General features: G+C 32.9%; 1 protein-coding gene across 3 annotated transcripts in view; it reads left to right on the top strand.

Moving 5' to 3' along the window:
• The window catches only part of Cul1 (cullin 1), a 151,315-nt gene that overhangs the window by 108,478 nt on the left and 21,834 nt on the right, over positions 1-21,003 (top strand). For all 3 annotated transcript variants that reach the window (XM_085808005.1, XM_085808003.1, XM_085808004.1), the window contains 3 exons: positions 84-204; positions 6,231-6,307; positions 6,725-6,856. In XM_085808005.1, coding sequence (XP_085664131.1) covers positions 84-204; positions 6,231-6,307; positions 6,725-6,856 — 330 coding nt within the window. The remainder of the gene's footprint in view (positions 1-83; positions 205-6,230; positions 6,308-6,724; positions 6,857-21,003) is intronic.

The raw sequence follows: 21,003 nt of genomic DNA, 5'->3' as shown, positions 1-21,003 counted from the left end.
ACTTATAACATGGTTAATGTAACTAGTTTTTGCTGTAATGTTTTTGAGGTTCTTGTTAATAGTTTTCAAATTTAATGTTTCAGCAAGCTTGTGGATTTGAGTATACGTCAAAATTACAAAGAATGTTCCAGGACATAGGTGTCAGCAAAGATCTGAATGAACAATTTCGCAAACATCTTAGTAACTCTAATGAACCACTAGATTGTAAGTGTTTATTTTTGTTTTAAATTTCTTATTTCTACTGAATGTAGCAAACGTTATTAATTAAAGTGTGTAAGGTATGCTCTTATGTAATCGTTTCTTTTGATTTGCAATCTGAGAAGTCAGAAAAAATAGGAACATCATAGTTATTTCATTCATTTTATGAACAGATGACAAAAAGTATTTGATTGTTAAATGTAATTCTTTATATGAGGTTTGAATATTCCTTTCTTTAATTTGAAAGAAATTCTTGTCTTGCTAAATTAAGGCTGCAGAGATGGTGGATATCACATTGGCTGTAAGCTTAATAGCAAGTGATTCAGCTTAATTCTCAGATGGATATGCAGTTATCAGGTTGCCAAATATGAAATTTGTGTTTTAATGTTAAAATCATGAAAGACACATTGAAAGGGAGTATAAATAAATATTTCTCGTTAATTGAAGGATATTTTTCAGTGACAGCTAATTTGGATTTAAGATTTAAAAATATTTTATTCTGTAAACAAGATGACAATGATGTATCATTTTATTATTAAATATTTTTAAATCTGATTAATGAAAAATGGAATTCAAAACTGTCAAAGAAAATTCAAGATCACCATTAAAAATTTAAATCTTAAAATAATTCAAATGAAAATTGAGATCATGTTAATAAGGCATTTTGATGATCATTTTGAAGAAGTAGCCTATATTTATAGGATGTGCCATCAGATGATTTATTAATTTTTATTCATGAGTTAAATAAATGCCTTATTTAACGAGTTAAAGAAAAAAAGTAAGATCAGTAGTCATCTGGAAGAAAATGCAAATAATTATCCTGATTTATCTGAAATGGTGCAGAAATATCCACCAGCTAATAGCATATACTATAACACACTATTTTTAGTAGTGATACTTTTTTAAAAGAAGTACATTAGGATTTGAGTAGTTTTTGGAATAAACGGTTGCTGTTTTCATATTATAATTTATTACTATCGAAAATGAGGAAGTTTTAACAGGGTTTGTAGCGGTCCTTACAAGTGTTTATAAATCCTTATATTTGAAAATAAAATATAAAGGCCCTTATAGGTGCTTACTTTTTCTTTAAAGCCCTTATTTTTTTGTTTTTAGTGCTTATTTTTTGCTTTTAGTGCTTTTTTTTTTTAATCCTTTGTTTTTAATGAACACGCATTTTTTCCCCGTACCAAAGCCGAAACTAAATAAACAACTTTTCTTCCTTATATGCAATGTCAGATGGTGAATCATACTCCCGAAAATTGCTTTCCCCCCTTCCTCTGCATTAACGTAACCTATGGTGCACGCGAGAGTACAGACAGGTGCACGTCGTTCTATTGGCCAAAGAATTGCGAAAACGTAGAAAATTCCGGTACATTCGGTATTCTTTTCCTCCCACCCAAATACTACACACGTTTGAATTTCTATCAAGATTTTATTAAATTTGCATTCTCGTTCCGCGTGGCCAGTTCATATTCGTGTTTATTATGATCGTTATACTTATATTATGAGCATATGTGTGAATATTTATAATAATATAATTGCAGTAACTGCTGAAGTATAGATAAACTTCCAAAAATGGGTGTGTTTTTACACAGATTAGCTTTCTCAGGAATAATATTCGGAATGCCTTAAATAAAAGGAAAGTAATCGAATAGTCAAAATAATTTCATTTTCTTTGCCAATACATTATACAGTACGGAGGTTGGGAGTTTCTCCGCAAAATCTCTAATATTGAAGCAGCGGACTTTTTTTTTGTCACTGTCCAATCTGGATTGAATAGGACCAAAAGTTTTTGCGGTCTACCCAACCCAAGCGAAGATTGATTCTATTCCGGAAATTCTATTCCAGTCTGTTGAAAATTAGAATCAGAAACACCCCAGATTAGTAGGTCTCTTTCTTTTCCTTTAATTCTTTCTCCGAATACCCAGGACTATTTATCCCTGCGAATACCAGCAGGTGTTGATTCCGATTGCGTAATATCACATATGGAAGAATTACGCCGCACGTATTGCGCAATAACGTTTGCGGTATTTTGCATTGGTAATTAATTTTGATGTTCAGCCTGAGATTTGTTTATGAACACTTAAAAGAGTTTTACTGTGCTTTCTAAGCAGAATATTTCTCAGTTCCGTTGGTTTTTGTATGATGCACATATCGAAATGTCGAAATCATTTATTTAGCCTAAATTTAAATCTAAAGAACGGCTACAATCTCCCCCACTCCTCTTTTTCCAGTTACTATCCGGAAAATTCGGGAATTTCCGAGTATGCTGGCTAGTTAAGCTTTTACTGTTAAAGGATGACTGAATGAAGCAATTTCCCGTCTTCTGATTTCAGAAATGTGCCTCATTTTTACTTAAATTACTTTGCTTGGGATATATGTTAAGGGAAAACTGTTATGTAAAGAAAATTTAGAAAGTGTTCAGATGTAAATTAAATTATTTAAATGTTAATATGAGTGGAAAAATAAATTGTATTTATTATTAGGTGCCAAACGAATACAATTAATATAGCTTATTATTATTTATTTTCAATATTTTCAACTGAAATATCATCATTAAATATTGTAATAAAGTTTAGTTCCGCATATTTTTCCCCCTCTCATTGTAAACTAATTCTGTAAATTGAACTGTCATTTAAAATTAAAAAAAAAGTTAATTGTTTTCCATTGTTGAGGTAATGCTCATTCTCTTAATAAATATTGCATTGCTCATATTTTAAATTACAAGTCTAATTTTTCTTTTAAGGTTATGCAGTTGTGTATAATGTAATTAGACAGGTGCTTATTTTTTTTCTTAAAATGTGCTTGAAAAGTGCTTATAGGTGCTTATTTTTTTAACTAAAATGTGGCTATGAACCCTGTTTAACTTATTTGAAAGGAATAAAAATTAAGGGAAAAAGAAATTTCTCCTCCCTCCCTAGATATTAAATTTGTTAGCTGTATGCCTGGATGATCACATAATTTGGCTGAGTTTTGCCAAATTTTTGGCATCTGCACTGGATATGCTATGTTTGCTGGATGTTTGTTGTGGTTGTTCTTAAGACATTTTAATTACTGTAGTCTAAAATATGTGGCTGTTACTGATATTGTTTTATGAGAAACTGATACAAGCATTTTTATCTCTGATTTTCATATGACACTTGGGTAAAAAGTTTTCTTTGCAGTAATTTGTTTCACTCGTTACTTCATTTCTTATGTTCATTGGCATCTAAATTCACTAGCTCATGTGAAGGGTTAGATGTTCACTTAGCCTAGTTAGGAACTGCATAGCTTTGGTTTAAAGTCTTTTTTAAAAAAAATTCATGATTACATTATTTTTCCCTCTGTTTGAAAATCTTAAGATTTCGTCTTTGAAGGATTGGTGACCAAAACTTTCTTGTTCAAGTTGAACACTTCCATTTTTGGAAAAGAATAAGTACCATATGGAACACTTTAGTACTGTTTTCACCTGTGTATCTTTTAGCTTATCAATAACTTACTAACTTTTAATTTTTACCTAACTTAAGATGGCATACATACTTTAAGAATGATGATAGTGACTTACTTCAACCCATTGCCGGTTTTCAAGCTAAATAGAAAAACAGACCAAAATGTCTCGCAAAAGTTTCTGCCTTTGTCTTCAAAATGGGTATGCCTTCGCAAACACTCAAAATGCTTTTGCTCAAAATGTCTCTTAATGCTTTTGCCTTCAGCAAGAATATTCATCCCCTGCCAATTTGTTTTCCATCTCTTAAGCATGGAAGATGAGATTGCTGTGAAACAGAAAGTTTACATCTATGCTTTCTCCTGAATTCGAACACAGGCCCTTTGGTAGTAAAAGTCACTAATTACTTCCCGTCTGGGTGGTGTTTATAGGAAGTCATGGCATAGAAATATATTATGGCTATGTTAATCTAGCAGTAGTCAATTATTCCTAAGTATTCCGGTATATATGTCATGTGCACATGTCAGCAGCAGAATATCTTTAGCAAAGAGATGATTTTGTCAGATGTGCTTTTTATTTTAACATAGTTGTTTCTGTTTTTCTTTTTAAGCTAAAAAACATAACTTGAAATAACTTAAAACATTTTTTCAGATTTCACTTCTTTTTACTCCCTTGTACGAAGTAAAGGAAGAACTGTAATCACGAAAAATTCCAGTCAATGAAAATATCCATTTCGACCGCTATCGAATGCAATTTAACGATGTTTTTTCATGACATGTGTACGCAAGTACAGAATAAAGTACCCTTTTTGTTTTTTTCCCAAAACAAACTATAAAACTAATTAAAAATGGATTCAGAAGAGATTTTTTTCATAGCTTTTGTATGTATGTATCTCACATAACGTAAAAGAGAGTATCATCAGAAAGTTGAAATTTTGTATACAGAACTGCTATAGAATATAGTTATGTACCTCCCTTTTTTGGTGGCAAGTGGCTGCACCAAAAGTATATATATACACACACTCTGTTACTCGGCTCACTGAGCTTAGTTTTTTTATTCTCATATGTTGGTAAATTGTGCAATTTTTGCTTTAAAAATTATTGAATTATATTGTTCTTATCTTCTCGTTAAGGTTTTTATACCTTAACTTCCATGCAATAGTTGTAGAATTAGCAGCAATTTAAAAGTGCAGTGAAACCTAATTTTTTGTGTCATAGCAGCCATATTTGTTTACATTTGAAACTTAGCAGAGTAGTGGATGTTTTAACTATATTTATGTTTTATATTTTTTTAAATTTTCAATAAAGATATTTTGAGGTTTTATATATTTTTGCCTTGTCGCAAAGTGAGAACTGAATTGAATGAGAAATATATCTAATGATATTCGAGGAAATAAGTTTAAATAAAGTGCTGGAAAAAATGAATATAATTTAATATTCTGTTCAAGGAAGTCGTGGTGTACACATCAGATTTTTTTACTTCTGATATATGAGCACTGTAATCAGAATGATACTGATTTTCATTTTATTTATTTTTATCATTGGAAATATTTTAATGAAGAATTTCTGGTTATATGCTTATATAAGTATACTTAAATGAAATGCTTAAATTTGGCATTCTAATAAATAAATCTTATTGTAAATTCCTAAAAATTTCACATTTTCTTGATGTATGAGAAAATTAATTAAATTTTAACACTAATATCAATTTTGTGACTGAAGATTTAGAATTATCTGTTGAATATAATTTTTGGTTTAAAGGAATTATAAAATTTCTCCTTTTATGCTCTGGTGGCATCGATGGCAGCAGTTGGGAATCCAGTTAATAGTTAGAAGATCTGTGGTTCAGAATAATTCAAATACATTATATCTGTCTGCATTAAATATTGGGTTTTCAAAAAACTAATTTCTCGCACTTAGTGTCAAATAAAACTAAAATTTGTCCATACAAAAACTGAACTCTCATCAGTCAAATATCTTCCATTCTATTCGATGACCTTTGGCCATCTTTCTGGTAACTTAATGATTCCTCGCTCATAAAACTGCTGGTCTTCATCAGCAAAAAACTCAACCAAGTGTGATTTGAAGTTATCGTTATCACTGAACATTTTACCATTTAATAAGTTTTGTAAACTCTGGAATAAATGATTATCTCATGGTGCAAGGTCAGGCCTATATGGGTGGTGCAACATCACCTACCAACTAAGCTCCAGTAATTTTGTGTACGTGTTGCTAAAAATGTGCGAGGTCTTGTATTGTCGTGGTGGAACATGATTCCTTTGCGATTTGCCGATTCTGGCCTTTTCTCTTTGATTGCTTCCTCCACTTACATAAGTTATTGACAGTGAACATCAGAGTTGATTGTTCAGTTGTTTGGAAGTAGCTGAAAATGCACAACACCATTGTAATCCCAACGAATTTACATCATGATCTTTTTCTGATATATAAAACTAGGCATAATTTTTTCTGACTGAAGTGCTTAATGATTCTGTAATTTAAAATGCAAAATTCTTTGGAAAATTCTTTGAATGAATTTTTATGTTTATTAATTGGGTGTGTTTCTTTAAAGTGGTAACGTGTTTTAAAGCGTGTAATTTTTTTTAAATCAGTGGACTTCAGCATACAAGTTTTAAGCTCAGGTTCTTGGCCTTTTCAACAGTCATTAGCATTTGCTCTGCCTCAAGAGGTATGTTTATTTTGTCATTACCACTTCATAGTAGTAATCTGCATGCTGACATAAAGTAATTGTACAGAATTTCCTTAAAAATGTTAGTTATTTTATGCTTGTTTACTTGTTTGGAAGGATTCTTTTAATTGCATTATTTTGTCATGGAATACTGTGTAATCAAAATAAGTGTTAATTGTGTGATTAATTATATAATGTTATACATGTTATTTAGTAATATGGATTGGTTAATTAAACTGTGTTATAAATTTGATCATGCTTTGTCTTAGTTATAAATTAGAATCATTGGAAGAATGGTTCATGTTTAGATACTGTTTTACTTTATAATTCCAAATATTTTGTTCGCCTCACATTGTTTGAAGTACTTATTTTTTCTTTTGCTTGATACAAATATGAAACGTGTTTTTTAAAATATAGCTGGAGCGTAGTGTACAGCGTTTTACTACATTCTACAGTGGGCAACACAGTGGCAGGAAACTTCATTGGTTGTACAATATGTCTAAAGGGGAGCTTGTAACAAATTGTTTTAAAAATCGTTACTCATTACAGGTAAAGTATTATTAATATGCACATGTGTATTGTTTCTTTTAAATATTTTAATAGCATTATGCATTAATTAAGAATGTGTATTGATGCTAGTTTGGTTCACTTTAACAAGGGCCTCTAGTTTCTCTGATTCTTTCAGTAACTTTATTTACACTTCTTTTTTTTTCCCCTTTTTATGATGGCAACTATCCTTTAATTTGCAAAATAACGATTTAAGATATGTGTTGTTTTGCTTCTTTTTGAAATGCCTGGATTGTTCTGCTATTATGCTATCTTTAATATTTTCCAATTAAAGCTTTCTTGCTAATTTTTTTGTAACTTTAATAAGACAATCTTTAAAGTAACTCTAGAATATAAGCTCATTGTATGGTAATTTATAATTAATAGGGGCATTAGTTTCTCTGATCATATAAAAGATACATGTAATTTATTTGATGCATGATTGTGTAGCAGACTCTTCATTTGATATTATTTGTTTCGTATTTTATTGATAAAATTATTAAATGTTTCTAAATTATCATTATGGATTGTAAAAAATATTACCACCAAATATATGTAATATGCTGATTAAATGTTTTAAAACCAAATTGAATTGAAAAATCTAGATGTTGCTCTTACTTTTTAAATCTTAATTTCTGGGTCTCTTTCACTTAGTCGATAAGCAACTATTGCTGTGTAGTATTCTTGTGTTTGTGTAATGACAATCTTTTTCTTAAAAAGTAATTTTTTTCATAGATTCTTTTTGTAAAATATCACAATTAATATTAGTGTCAGAAAGAAAGATGTAACAGCTGTTTGGTTTATATCTAGGTATGTTTCAAGAAAAGCATTCTGTTTAGCAATTCATTAGAATTTCTGATTGTTAATAAATAATGATGCTGAGAAAATCTTGACAGAATAAAAAAAAAATGATTTGTTAAAATTAGATTTGGTTCAAAGAATGCAGCTTGAACATTTTGACCAATTAAAGTGGTGGGTATATATGTTAAATATGTGAAAAAATGGTTTATTCCTTTCTGCTCTGCTGTATAAAAAAAGTGTGTGTTAAGAATTGTTGCTTTGATGGTCCAAAAAAGTGTAATCTTCTGTGTAACATTTTAGTGCAGTCACTAGCTAGATTTGAAATTTATTATAAGTGTGTTGCCTGAGGAAATCAAATAATTTTTATCAGTTTATATGCTGGTACTTTAAACTGTCTATCAACTGTCTGTTTCAGGAATCACATATATGAAGCAAACAATGATCTGAAAATCATTGTTTGCTTTCTTTGATAAAGTTAATAAGTTTATCATTGTTAATTTATTCTTAAATTGTAAAATTAAAGTTTTTGTAAGCAGTTATTTTAAAGCATTTGAAGTGCAATTTCGAAGTAATAATATAGATAATATATAGATTTTAATGAGAGAGAACTTAGCATTATCCAAATAGGTTTGAAATATTTTATTATATAATTTCTGAATACTTTTTAAGAATTATGTATTTAGTTGTATTTTTATGTGCAATTTAACAAGCATTCAACCCATTAGAAGACTTACATTTTCGAAAAAGTTATTTTAAGTGAAAAAATGTGCTTCGTTATGAAAGTCCATAATCAGTTTAAAATAAAAGGTATTTGTAAAAATGAATAAATTAATTGTAGTTAAGAAGCATATTTAGCTTTTTAACCATGATTGCTATTAACAATTGGTGGAATAATTCTTAAAAAGTATTCCGAAATTATGTATTGTAATAAAGCCAATACATAATTATACAGCAAATACATAGTCAGAAAGAACTATTTATTGCACTGAGAAAAGCAGTAATGCCTGATTCATGTAAAGAATTTTGTATCATTTCTGGTTATGTGCAGAAAAGCGCATTTGTTCAAAAGCACATTTTAATTGATATATGCTAAATAAAGACAAGTGGGGGAAGTTTCATATTCAAAATTTGCACTCATTTGAGGCTGTGCTTCCTAATGCATATTCTAAAGCTTCTTCATTAACATGAAAAATGTGTAAAAACTAATGGAAGGATTATTTTATAAAAAGTATTGAAATGAAATTCTACATTTTAAGATACACTACCATGTTTTCATATGTGTATACTTCCATATGGGAAGAATATTCGAAATGTTTTATCTATCTAGTGAAATGAGTGAGGTAGAAATTTATGCATTTTATGCAGTGCCATACAGTTGCACAATGACATTCTGTGATCAGAAGTGTGATGCTTTGCATGGATGAAGAGATTCTATTAAAATTGTCTTTTAAATGGTTATACATCCATATGAAGAATAATACAATTCTTTTTGAATTAAATGCAGTCACTGGAATTTCAATGAGGTAGTTTTCTTTGCCATATTTCTTGTGAATTTTGTTATTTTCTGCTGTACTAAAGAGAACATTACATTTTAAATTTATCGTAAATTTTAGCTTACTGCTCAAATTAATTATACTAGTATCTTTGCTGTAAATTAGAAAAAATGCAATCCCCGATTTAAAATTATTTTTCATTTTCTTCTTAACCAGCATAAATTGGTTTTTGCTAGAGCATCATGAAGGGAAAAAAGTCATTTTTAATGTTTTGTGTTCATGAAATCATTCGTACGATTCCCTTGAACAAATAGGGCCCACCAACGGCCAAGCGGTAAAGTCGCTGAACACTGGTAGTTCGGTCCAAGGTTCGAATCCTGCGTACGGGCTGGCTGCATGGGTGTTTTCTTGGGTTTTTCATGTGTAATGTGTATACGAGCCAGTTTCCTTTAGAAAGTCCTCCACGAAGGCATCCCTCCCCTTAGGCAGATAGCCCTCGAGGCTTTGCCATAATTAAATAACCTAACCCTTGAACAAATATGTATATCATACAAGCTTAGACTGTTAGAAGTATATTTTCCCCTAACTTTCCAAGTGCAGTGTGATATGTATGGCTGTGTGTCTCTTTTATCTGTAAAAAATCAAATCAGTATTGTGCTAAAATTGTTCTGTTTGGGACAAGTTACATGCAGCTGTGTTGTATTTCCTCTCTGCTCTTACCATTGTTATATAAAAGTTTGAAAGATGGATTCCAGAGGAATTTATCATCATATCTCAAGACTGTCCTGTAACCATAGTTTTTTAAAATGTAGTTTCTACTGCATAACTGATTATATAAATTCAGAAAGGAGATTATGGTATTAATTATATAACTGTAGTTTGATGTCTGTGATTGAGATTTTTGTATAAAGCAGCTGTAATTGAAATTGTCTGAAACAATTTTTATACAGCAATTGTGTCTATAGTGAATTTGATTTCTGCAGATCTTGATTAGTATTAGTGGATTTTTTTTTTTACATTATTGATTGTATTTTCATTCTACTCTTTTAAAAGTATACATATGTTATCTGATTGATTTCTGTGTCATATTTTGCAAAATAGAGTGCTACTTGTGTATGTTACATTTCAACTAGTACTGCGTTATGTCTGCTAGTCAGTAGAACACTAATGTAAGAAAATATACCCTGTTGAAGAGGGAAGCACACTGTATTTGTTATTTGAAATGCATTTTAACTTTTCACCTTCTGCACTTACCAAGTGTAACTTCAACTTTGCAAACTGTTACTATTCAGGGTAGCAAATGTGTTTCAAACTACACTCTATAACGAAAAAATTGACGCACCAAGGAGTTGCCCGATTTAGACAAAAATTGGTGAATAGAAGGATTATGTATAGAATAGAAGATGAGGAAAATTTCAGAAGAATTGAATGATTTAGTTCAAAGTTAATATAGTTACAAAGTAACGAGCTCAATAAGGTGTTGACCCATCTCTAGCCTGGGTGCAAGCTGCAACACAGTGTGGTATAGACTGATAAAGCTCCCAGATGGTTTCCTGCAGTATTTCATGCCAAATTTGCTCCAATTGTTGAGCTAGGTCATTAACATTCCCTCGTAGATGCAGTCGCCTTCCCACCATCTACCATACATGCTTGATGGGAGAGAGATCTGGGGATTTGGCTGGCTAAGGAAGTGTTTGACAAGCTGTAAGACAGTTCATAGCAACATGTGCCATATGTGGTCTGGCATTATCATGCTGAAAAATAAGGCCAGAGTACTGCAAAATAGAGCACAGTTGGGAGCGGGATTCGTCGCTAAAGACTGTACATCCCCAGTCAGCATCATTCCAACCTAATTGAACTAAGCACCACTGTAATGTGGCTTGACAGTGTGCTGACGTGAGTGGCAGGTGGTGTAACGGTCAGTACGAGTGTAGATTTCAGTGTCTCAGCTGTCTGTTAATGGTCATGGTGGACCTTCTTGTGCGGCTCGCACGTCTCATACTTGGTAGCGATGAATTGGTCACTGTGACAGCTGATCTGGCAATCACTCTCTCCTCCCGATCTGTTGTGACCCAGGTTGACTGCTACCATCATGACGCTAAAATCGGCCCTTGTCCACCCATTCCTGCCAGCGTCTTCTAATTGTCTCATCGCTTTGTCTCGTATGGTGAGCGATTCTCTGATTTGCCTAACCCCAACCTACCTCTTTCAAATTCTCACAGTTGCTCGTAATACGCTCGAATGCTGCAGCGAGGCATTTTTTTTTTAGTCGTTGAAAGGTATCCTGAATTGCCGTGAGACAGAAATTTTTAACAACAGTTCAAGAACAGCTCCTTATAGACATCTGCTGGATGTGCAGTTCTGAGGCCCTGGAGATCACACTATTCATTCATTGAACACCAAATTTTAATCATTTGCGTATTTGGCCAAAACATTTATGCATACAAAATTTCAAAGCAATCGGTTGATTCCTTTTTGGTGTATTAATTTTTTTGTTATAGAGTGTATTAAAGTAGCAACCATATTTTGATGTAGATTTTGAATAATAATTGCTTTTGTTGTGGATATAATCCCATGCTCAGTGTTTTGTGTTTTAATAGTATGATTTCATATTTACAGTTATATGCAGAACGTGTATAATTCACCTCTAGGTCCATGATATTAACCAACACTGACTGGTGCATTCAGTGAGTTAACACACGTATAAATTAGGATGCATTCTTGTGTTTGGTTGATTTTATAGAATGTTTAGTTGTGTATCTAGTTACATTGCAGTTAAGTAAACTGCATAGTATGTTGCAGATAAGCTCGGTAGCTATAATTGATATCAGCAGTTTTGCACCAAACCTTTTATATTCAATTTTTTTTTCTATACCTAAATAAGTCTTTATTTTCATTCCAATGGAACCTCTAAAGTTATTTATTTCACAACAGCTTTGTGTGCAGATACATGTCCCATTTTACAGAAGCAAAGAAGCAGATATTCTGTAATTGTGTCCTCCCTACACTTGATGAAGAGGGTCCTGTGTCTGATAACCCTTGAGACTGATAGTTTCTTTCAAAATCAATGCCAAAATAATATTGCCATTTTACCAAATTTTAAATTTTACATTGGCATTTTTTGCTGTGATAGAATCCACTGAAATTGTTAAGGAATTAAAAAGTTAACAGTGGTAAGTATTTGGGTAAAATTAAATAGCATAATACAAGATGGAGTGCAACACTGTTCCGGGGTATATTAATATGTTAGTAGTCTGATTAATAGTAAACTGTCCTAAATTAGACATTTTAAGCTTTTATTTGAAACATTGAAGTGCCTCGGTGGAGGAGGCATCCACTGCTTTTGAAATCTTTTTCCAAATGTCTGTAATCTGCCAATTTATATAACAAATAATCACTGAGGACTACATTTCTTGTTAACAGCAAGTGTAACTTCATCATTCTGTCCAAAAGATATGATAATTTTAGAAATGTTAAGAAAATTCAATATATTTTATAACAAATTTACTGTGGAAAGGGATTTCATTACTATTCATCTGCCTTTTAAAAGACAGCACTTATTGATCTTATTGCAATACTACGTATAAATGCATATAAGAATTAAGTCCAAGATCCAGACATGTCAGCATTATGATGATTCTAGATTTCAAAAATTTTTAGATCTTACATCTAGAGTTTAAATCTAGTAAGATGATGTTTATAAATTATAAAATTTAAAATATGAAATAATAAAGCATTTATGACATTAGCAGAATCAAAGTTTCGTAATAATAAAAAAAAAGTTCAATAATTATTTTCCATTATTAAACATTTTTTTTTTCAGTATAAATTAAGTTGCTTTATATTTTTGTGCTAAATACTTTCTCTTTAGTTTTATAGACATAATGTCTTGTTCATTTACTAAATTACATTCTTCAAGTCCTGTCATTGCCCTGTTGAGGTTTCTCACTAAGTTCTCAGTTGAAATTTTTCCATACTCAACAACCACTCTGTCACTTTCTTCACCATTCGTAGTGATATTTTTTTAATTTGGAACCATACAACAGATTTCACATGTGGTTGATTCAGGATTCGGGCATTGTCATCACAATGGAAAAGTTCAATTATATCGTCTTCATTTTTTACCATTTTTCCACATTTTTTCACAATTTGCATTAATTGAAAAATTTTGCTTTTTGTTTGTGATATCCAAAAACCTTAATATTTGTGGCTATCACAATGAAGTTTAGTTAATGTCTGCTGTACTAAATGTAAATTTTTTACCTAAGAATATCATTTACAAAATCTATTTCTAGTATATAGGAAGAAATTTTTGTTAAATTTCTCTTCAGTGGTACTTTACAACACAATTGGCTGAGTCTGTTATCTTTGCCAAGCATAAAGTCAACAGAAAAGGTCACCATTCTGTTTAGTATTCAATTAGTAATATTTTTTAAAAAAGATTTTATACATTCAAGCTACCATGAGTTGATAGTCATATGGTGATGAAAGCAAAAATGATTCACCAGGTTGATGACAGTGACATAAGTTATCTAGTAGATATGCAATTGGCAATGAACTTAGGGTTTTTGAGGTGTATGCCAGGCATAAAGGTGGCTATGGAGGCAAATTATTTATTATATAATAAATGATTATTTTTCCTCAGCATGGAGATGTTTTATTTAGAGCGAAAGTGAAATTAAGAATTCATCTGCACGCTTTATTATGAAAAAATGTTTACCGTATATGCATGAAGCATCTAGTGAGACACTGCTCATGGAATCTTAATTCTTTCTGCCTCTCCAGGAAAAATAAAAAAAAAAAAAAAAAATGCTGAAGGTTCAGTTGTTAGATCATTCGAGATATTGGACATCTGGATTTCAGACTTTATGCTGTATATATTGGGTGGTCATAAAAAAATTCCCCATTATGTCCTTAGCAGTATATCTGCTCAACCAAATCAAAATAAATTTTCAAATATTGTTATTTGAAGCTATGCACTTGAGATTGTGATGATTTGAAACAATAGAGCTCTCATGGTTATGGTTACAGTGGGAATATTTTTTCCTGTGCAAATTGATCACTGCACTGGAAAATCTGAAACATTGAAAATCGCATATTGAAATGTTGTTTGAAAATCGCATATTGAAATGTTGTTGGAATGAAACACATATGCTGAAAATTGCTGCCATAAAACATTTGATAATAAGAAGAGTATTGTAAAAGACCAATGACAGTTCAAGAGAGGGAAGCAAAAAACATTTATTGGAGTTACGAGTTTTCAACATGGCCACCTTTGCAGACAATGCTGCATTCCATGTGGCATGCATTGATAAACGTAACGTTGCAGAGGAATCTGTATAGCTTCACCTTTTTATATTATATTTCAGTTCTGAGAGATCTCATACATTTGATGAATACACCTTAGATTTCACATAACGTCTGAACTAGAAATTTGTTAGATTGAGGGGGGATCGCGGTGGCCTCAAAACTACAAAGTTATTGGAGATTTTCTCTTAAGGTCTGTTGCAGCACTTGCTGAACACATATGGTGATATATTAAGGAGCACCATCTTGCATCCATGCTATGTCATTATTCTGGAATTACATAATTCCACAACATTGTTGAATACCGGGCTCTTGTGATGCAGAATGTTATCATACCTATGGAAGTGTGAGCTGAGAATGATTGTGCTTGCAATGCCATACCACATAGTTATTTTAGCTCGTGTAAAGACCCTGGTGCCACATTGTGAGGATTTTCGTTAGCCCATTAAGTGTAGTTTGTGGAGTTTACATTCTCAGTTAAAGAGCCTCATCCATCCACAGCGGCCACCTGCTATCTTATTACGTGTGAAAAGGAAAAAATTCTCAAAGCCAATGCACTGTTGCTCATCTCATGGTTACAACATGTGCACGCACTGGAATCAATAAGGACACATTCACAAATTAGAACACAGAAGCTTAAGAATTTTTTTTTGTTCTCTTCTTGTGGTATGCAGTGGACCTACAGTAATTGTATTATGCACTTCTGCAACAGCTTCAGTAGGTACACATGTTGATCTAGATCATACATCTTTAGATTTTTTTTACTAAATCTAGTGGGCCTCTTTCTTAGCTTATAATTTCTATAATAAATTCACAAAGCTTTTTTTTTTTTTTTTTTTTTTCCCAATCCGATAAAACAACTTTATCAGTTCACCTTGTTATTGTCTTGTAAGAGTCATATATTGTTAATATGTTTGAACACCTGATTGAAGGAACAATCTTCCCAGAGTTCTTATTAAAGATTTTGTACAAGCAGTACTTTGCACATGGTGTTCTATCATTGATGCTGCTACTATCTGTCCCTGTGAATTATGCAAAATATGAGAATGCACCTCCTCTGTTTGTCATCATTGGTCCTTTGCAAATGTTTTATGGTGACAGTTTTCATCATATGTATATTGTTCCAACGCCATTTCTGCTTTTCTAATGTGCTCATCCATGAGCACTTAACTTCAAATAACAACAGCAACAACAACAAAAAATAACAATATCTGAAATCTGGTTTTGATTGGTTGAGCAGATAAACCACTAGGAGTTCATAGTTATTATGATTTGTGGTTATTATTATTGGTTGTGGTTACTTTTGTGGTTATTATTTTATTCATCACAATGGTATGAAAAATCTGGTTGTTCATATTTCAAACTTTTGAAGGGAAATTAATGATATGCTGTGTGTATACTTTAGTTTTGCAAAATTTCTTTGTTACTTTTCAGATGAAATCACAGATGAAGACAGAACCATCAATTTATTCAATATGTCTTTAAAAAAATATTTATATTCTGGGCTATAATTTACTTATATTCTTTTTAAATGGGTAAAATTTTTTAATTCTTTCTTTCTTTCCTGAATCTTAATGCAGTGTTTAAGTCATGTGCTGTGTAAACCAAGAAGGGTAAAATATGGTCTTACAAGCTGGTGTGTGGCTTTTGACTCCCTGATTTTATCCAAATTCTGCGTAATGATAAATCTTAAAATGAATATTAATCTGAAATGACTAATGCAACTGTCTAATATGAGCAAGAAAATCATGCTAAAGTTGCAACACATGTATTATGTGAATACAGTATCTCCCGTAGTTTTGGTGGCCTTGTAGCAAAGTCCTAATGCTCTGAAGTTTGAATTCTGCAGCACGTATTCTGCTTTTATTGTTTATGTTCTTTGAGTTTCTGATAATTTTAAAAAGAAAACTTATTTATGAAAAATATTCTTTTAGAAGGGCAAAAAATTGGCATAGGACAAAATTTTATAAAAATGTTTTTTCATTAAACTCATTGAGCTTTACTATAAATTGACTTAATTATAAGATGCTCATTGTAAAAATATTCAAAATGTAAATAAGTTCCCTTGAGGCACATTAAAAAATACCTTAATGGAAATTAATATTTTTATGTTACTTTTTCATTAAAATTTTAAATGAAAAGCATGCTTCTTTGATATTCGTAAAAATCTTTCCCATATATTGTCCAAAATATTAGATGGATCCCTATTTTCGTTTGTGTTTCACCAAATACACTTTAACAAGAGAAATATAATGTTGCCTTTTTGTATAAAATAAAGAAAGCCACGGTGTTGTGTGTGTGCTGTAAAGGGGGGAAAAAAATCAAGAATGAATGAAAATATTTAGATAAACATCTAAAAAGTGATTGGAAAACTTTAAAAATATAATAAAAGCCAAATGATAACAGCAGTATCTTATTATGTATTTGAGTTTAATTTCTAAAAAATGTACTTCAATGAGGAACATAAAAAGAAAAAAAAAAATTCAACAATGCTGACTCAGAAATTTGCAATAAAATATTTATAAAAAATTTAAATTCTTTGAATTAGCTCTTTAAAAATCATTATCTTGAATAAACTGTCTTAAAATGAAAAAAAAATTAATTAATAATGTTCATACGGAACATAGTAGCCACTAGTAATCATGGTTCGTAGCATGACCACTTACTGGAATACCTCTGTTCATTGTTTGCTGTGACTGAGGAGCTACAACAGTGGTGACCTGGACAGTGTTTCTCAACGAACTGCAGCGTACATTGCTGCATTTTGTTTGGGGTTATGCAGCCGGAGGCCGAAGCATGCCCCTGCACTGATGGCACGTCATCTACAGCTGTGTTTGCAACGGGCTAAGAAATATCGGAATTGAACATTAGAAGAATGGAAGTAAGTTGCATGGTCCGATGAATCACGTTTTCTTGTTCATCACATCGATGGGCATGTGTTAATATGCCGATTTCCAAATGAAACCCTGGCTCCCAGATGCACAGTTGGACGAAGACAAGCTGGTTGTGTTGGCATTATGGTGTGGGCAATGTTTTCATGGAGCACATTAGGACCCATAATCCCCATAGGACAATCCCTGACATCTGTGTGCACGTGAACATCATTGCAGACCAGGTTCACCATTTGTGATAATGATATTTCCGGCAGGGAATGGTGTTTACCAACAGGATAATGCACCATGTCATAAGGGTCAAAACATCAGAGAGTGGTTCAAGGAACATTCCAGTGACTTTTAAGTCATGTCTTGGCCTCCAAATTCACCTGACATTAATCCAGTAAAGCATTGTGGTCCCACCTGGAAAACCAAATTCATGCTGCCACACTACCCCCTCGCAATGTGAGGGAATTGCAGGACCATTTGGTGAGTGCTTGTACTCTCAGAGTATATATCAGCACCTTGTGAAATCAAAACCACACCAGGTGCTGGCAGTTTTGAGGGCTAAAGGTGGTCCTACATGTTATTAACAGGGTGGTCATAATGTGATAGCTGTTCGGTGTATATATAATCATAATAATAATAGGTAAATACTTCTATTCCAGTGTTTAAGAAAACTAAGAATTACAATTTGAAGTCTTCATAAATTCCAATTTACAAAGTCATAATAGGAAAGGGAAAATAGAAAAATTAAAATCAAAGGTAAAATAAAAATTGATATTATTTAAAAGTATTTGAATAAGGAAAAGTGGAAGATGGGAAAAATTGCCCTACAAGCAATTGTTAATAGTATTGGAAATGCGTATAAACTAAGTTTAAAAAATATAACCACATAAAGAAAATTGCCTTAAATATGAACAGTTGAAAAGGTAGCGAAACAATACTGACTCCTCAAAGGGAACTAGCTTATTTCCAACCACTCAGACACCGTGTTTCGTCCTTCCTATGCATATATAAATTAAAATTATACAAGGTAATCAAAAAAGTTCTTCCCGTTTCTGATATAACATTGGAAGACTGAACCTGAATATAAAAATTGTCGGCAAAGCTGCCGGGAGTCCAGACATTGACCAAGAATATAAAAGCGTGTTGCATCGGTATTTTAAACGTAACTCCCGCAGTGACTGATTAAAATGGACGCGTCAAAGACGCTTGTTCGGAGTTGTTTGTTTTGTGATTTTAAAGTGGGCCTGTCAGCAGCAGAATCAAGTCACGGAATGTGCCAGGCCTTTGGGGATGATGGCGTTAACGAACGAACTGCTATGCAATGAATGGTTCCAGAAGTTCAGGTCAGGGGATATGTCTCTTAGTGGTGCACCATGCAGCGGTCGGCCACAAGCATTGGACGATGATGCCCTGAAAGCAGCCATAGAGCGTGACAGTAGCCAAACATGTGGGCTTGCTGCACACTTCCAGGTATGTGATGAAAAGATCAGACTCCATTAGCAATGCATAGGAAAGGCATACAAGCTGAGCAGGTGGGTACCCCACTCACTGGCCAATGCAAACAAGCAACAGCGTGTCGCTGCCTGTTTGTCATTGCTTACTCGACACCACTGTGCATCCATATTTGGTCGAGTACTCATTAACGATGAAAAGTGGGTCTGGTATGACACACCCAGGTGTTCCAGACATTGGTTGTCACTACGGGACCCTGTGCCTCACACTGCGCGACCTTCTCTCCACCCACATAAGATCATGCTGTGTATCTGGTGGTCTAGTGGACTAGTTGCCAAGTGTTGCACTTTGAGCTCCTGCCAGTTGGCCAAACTATCACGGCAGGCCTGTATTCGCAGCAGTTGGAACGTGTGAAATCAGGCACTGATGCATAAAGAGCCAGCATTGGTCAACTGTAAGGGTGTACTCCTGTTCCATGGCAATGCGAGGCCACATGTGGCTCGGGAGGCCAGGAACACCATCCTGCGCCTGGGCTTTGAGACACTGCCCCCATCCACCATACTTCCCAGACCTAGTGTCAACAAACTACCACCTTTTCCATTCCCTGGACAACCATCTTCATGGGAAATCCTTCAACAACCGCCCAGACCTTGAAAAGGCTCTCATGGACTTCTTTGCATCCAAGACTTCTGAGTTTTACCGCAATGGCATCGACAGCTAGCCACTCGTTGGCAAAAAGCACTGGATGTCAATGGTGATTACGTTGAGGATGAGCAGTGATTTTTATTTGTTTTATGACTTTTTCTTTCTGACTGTGAAAAAAAAACAAGAACTTTTTTGGTTACCTTATAAGTTATTTCTCTCACTTTACTAGCGTGCCTTTGTGGTGTAGTGGTTCTGCGCGCTGGGCCGGTATTCCAGAGGTCTGTGGTTCAATTCCCGGCAAAGGCGTTTGCTATTTTTCCTCTCTCCGGCTTACAAAAAATACCTAATGCCTCTACAGTGGCGCCCAAACTAAAAGGGTTATGGATGATGAATTTCCACACCCAGGATTTGCCAATTGGGTTCCCTAAAAACCCCAATCGCCCTTTAAAAATGGGAGTATATAAGACATTTCTTCCACTTTACTTGCGTGCCTTCGTGGTGTAGTGGTTCTGCACGCTGGGTCAGTATTCCAGAGGTTCGTGGTTCGATTCCTGGCAAAGGCGTTTGCTATTTTTCATCTCTACCGCTTCCAAAAAATACCTAATGTCTCTACAACCTTGTACTTAAATATTCAATTCCCCAAATTTGGCTAACTCATATGCATGTCAAGAATTCCCCTACATGATGTAAATCAATTAAAAAATTGTTTGGAACATCATATAAAATGAAAAAACGTTATTTAAAAATGAAAAAAGCCGTTAGAACAATAGCGAGTATCGAATCAGTGATGCGATCAAAACATAAATTTATATTTATTGGCTTCTGAGCTTTTACCAAAAGCCGATTTATTTTCTTAGTCGCAATTACAGCTTGTTTTGCATGAAGATTTTTATCTTTTTCGTTGTCTTATTTTCTGTTTCATGACTTTTTGTCAGAAATTTTAGAAATAAATGTACTTACTTATTCGATTTAATAGCTAGTTGTACTATCTAGCCATGCCATAATTACCATTTTCATCAGTTTAATTTTTGCTGTTCTCTTAAGCCTGGCAAATGTAGATGAACACGCCTGCTCTTGGAATTAAGGAAACAACCCGTTCATTGTTAGTTACCAAATACGATGTGCTGGAAGGAAGTTTTTATAGCCTTTAAAATTGTTTTGGCCTAATTTATTATTTTAAATATGACAATTTCATTTAATTGATTTTTTTGTAATATAAAGTGTACTCTTTTTGTTTACATTTGCATTATCATGTTTTATTTACACACTTTTACGTTTTGATCACATCATTGATTCAATACTCGTGTGTTGTTCTAACAGTTTTTTTCATTTTTAAATAATGCTTTTTCACTTTATATGGTGTTCTAAATAAATTTTAAACTGATGTACAATGTGTATAAAAATTCTTGACATGCATATGAATTAGCTAAGTTTGGGAAATTGAATATTTTAGTATAATTTTGATTTTTAATTAAGAACAAAGCACAATGTCTGAACTGTTGGAAAGAGTGTGAAATAAGCTAATTCCTCCTAAAGAGGCTGTATTGCTATGCTGTCTTTTCAATTATTC

Source organism: Stegodyphus dumicola, chromosome X1, assembly GCF_044657685.1.
Source record: "Stegodyphus dumicola isolate Sdum_Otavi_A_Nest chromosome X1, ASM4465768v1".
NCBI lineage: Eukaryota > Metazoa > Arthropoda > Arachnida > Araneae > Eresidae > Stegodyphus > Stegodyphus dumicola.
The sequence above is the reverse complement of the archived record's forward strand: the minus strand, read 5'-3'. Positions and strand labels throughout refer to the sequence as shown.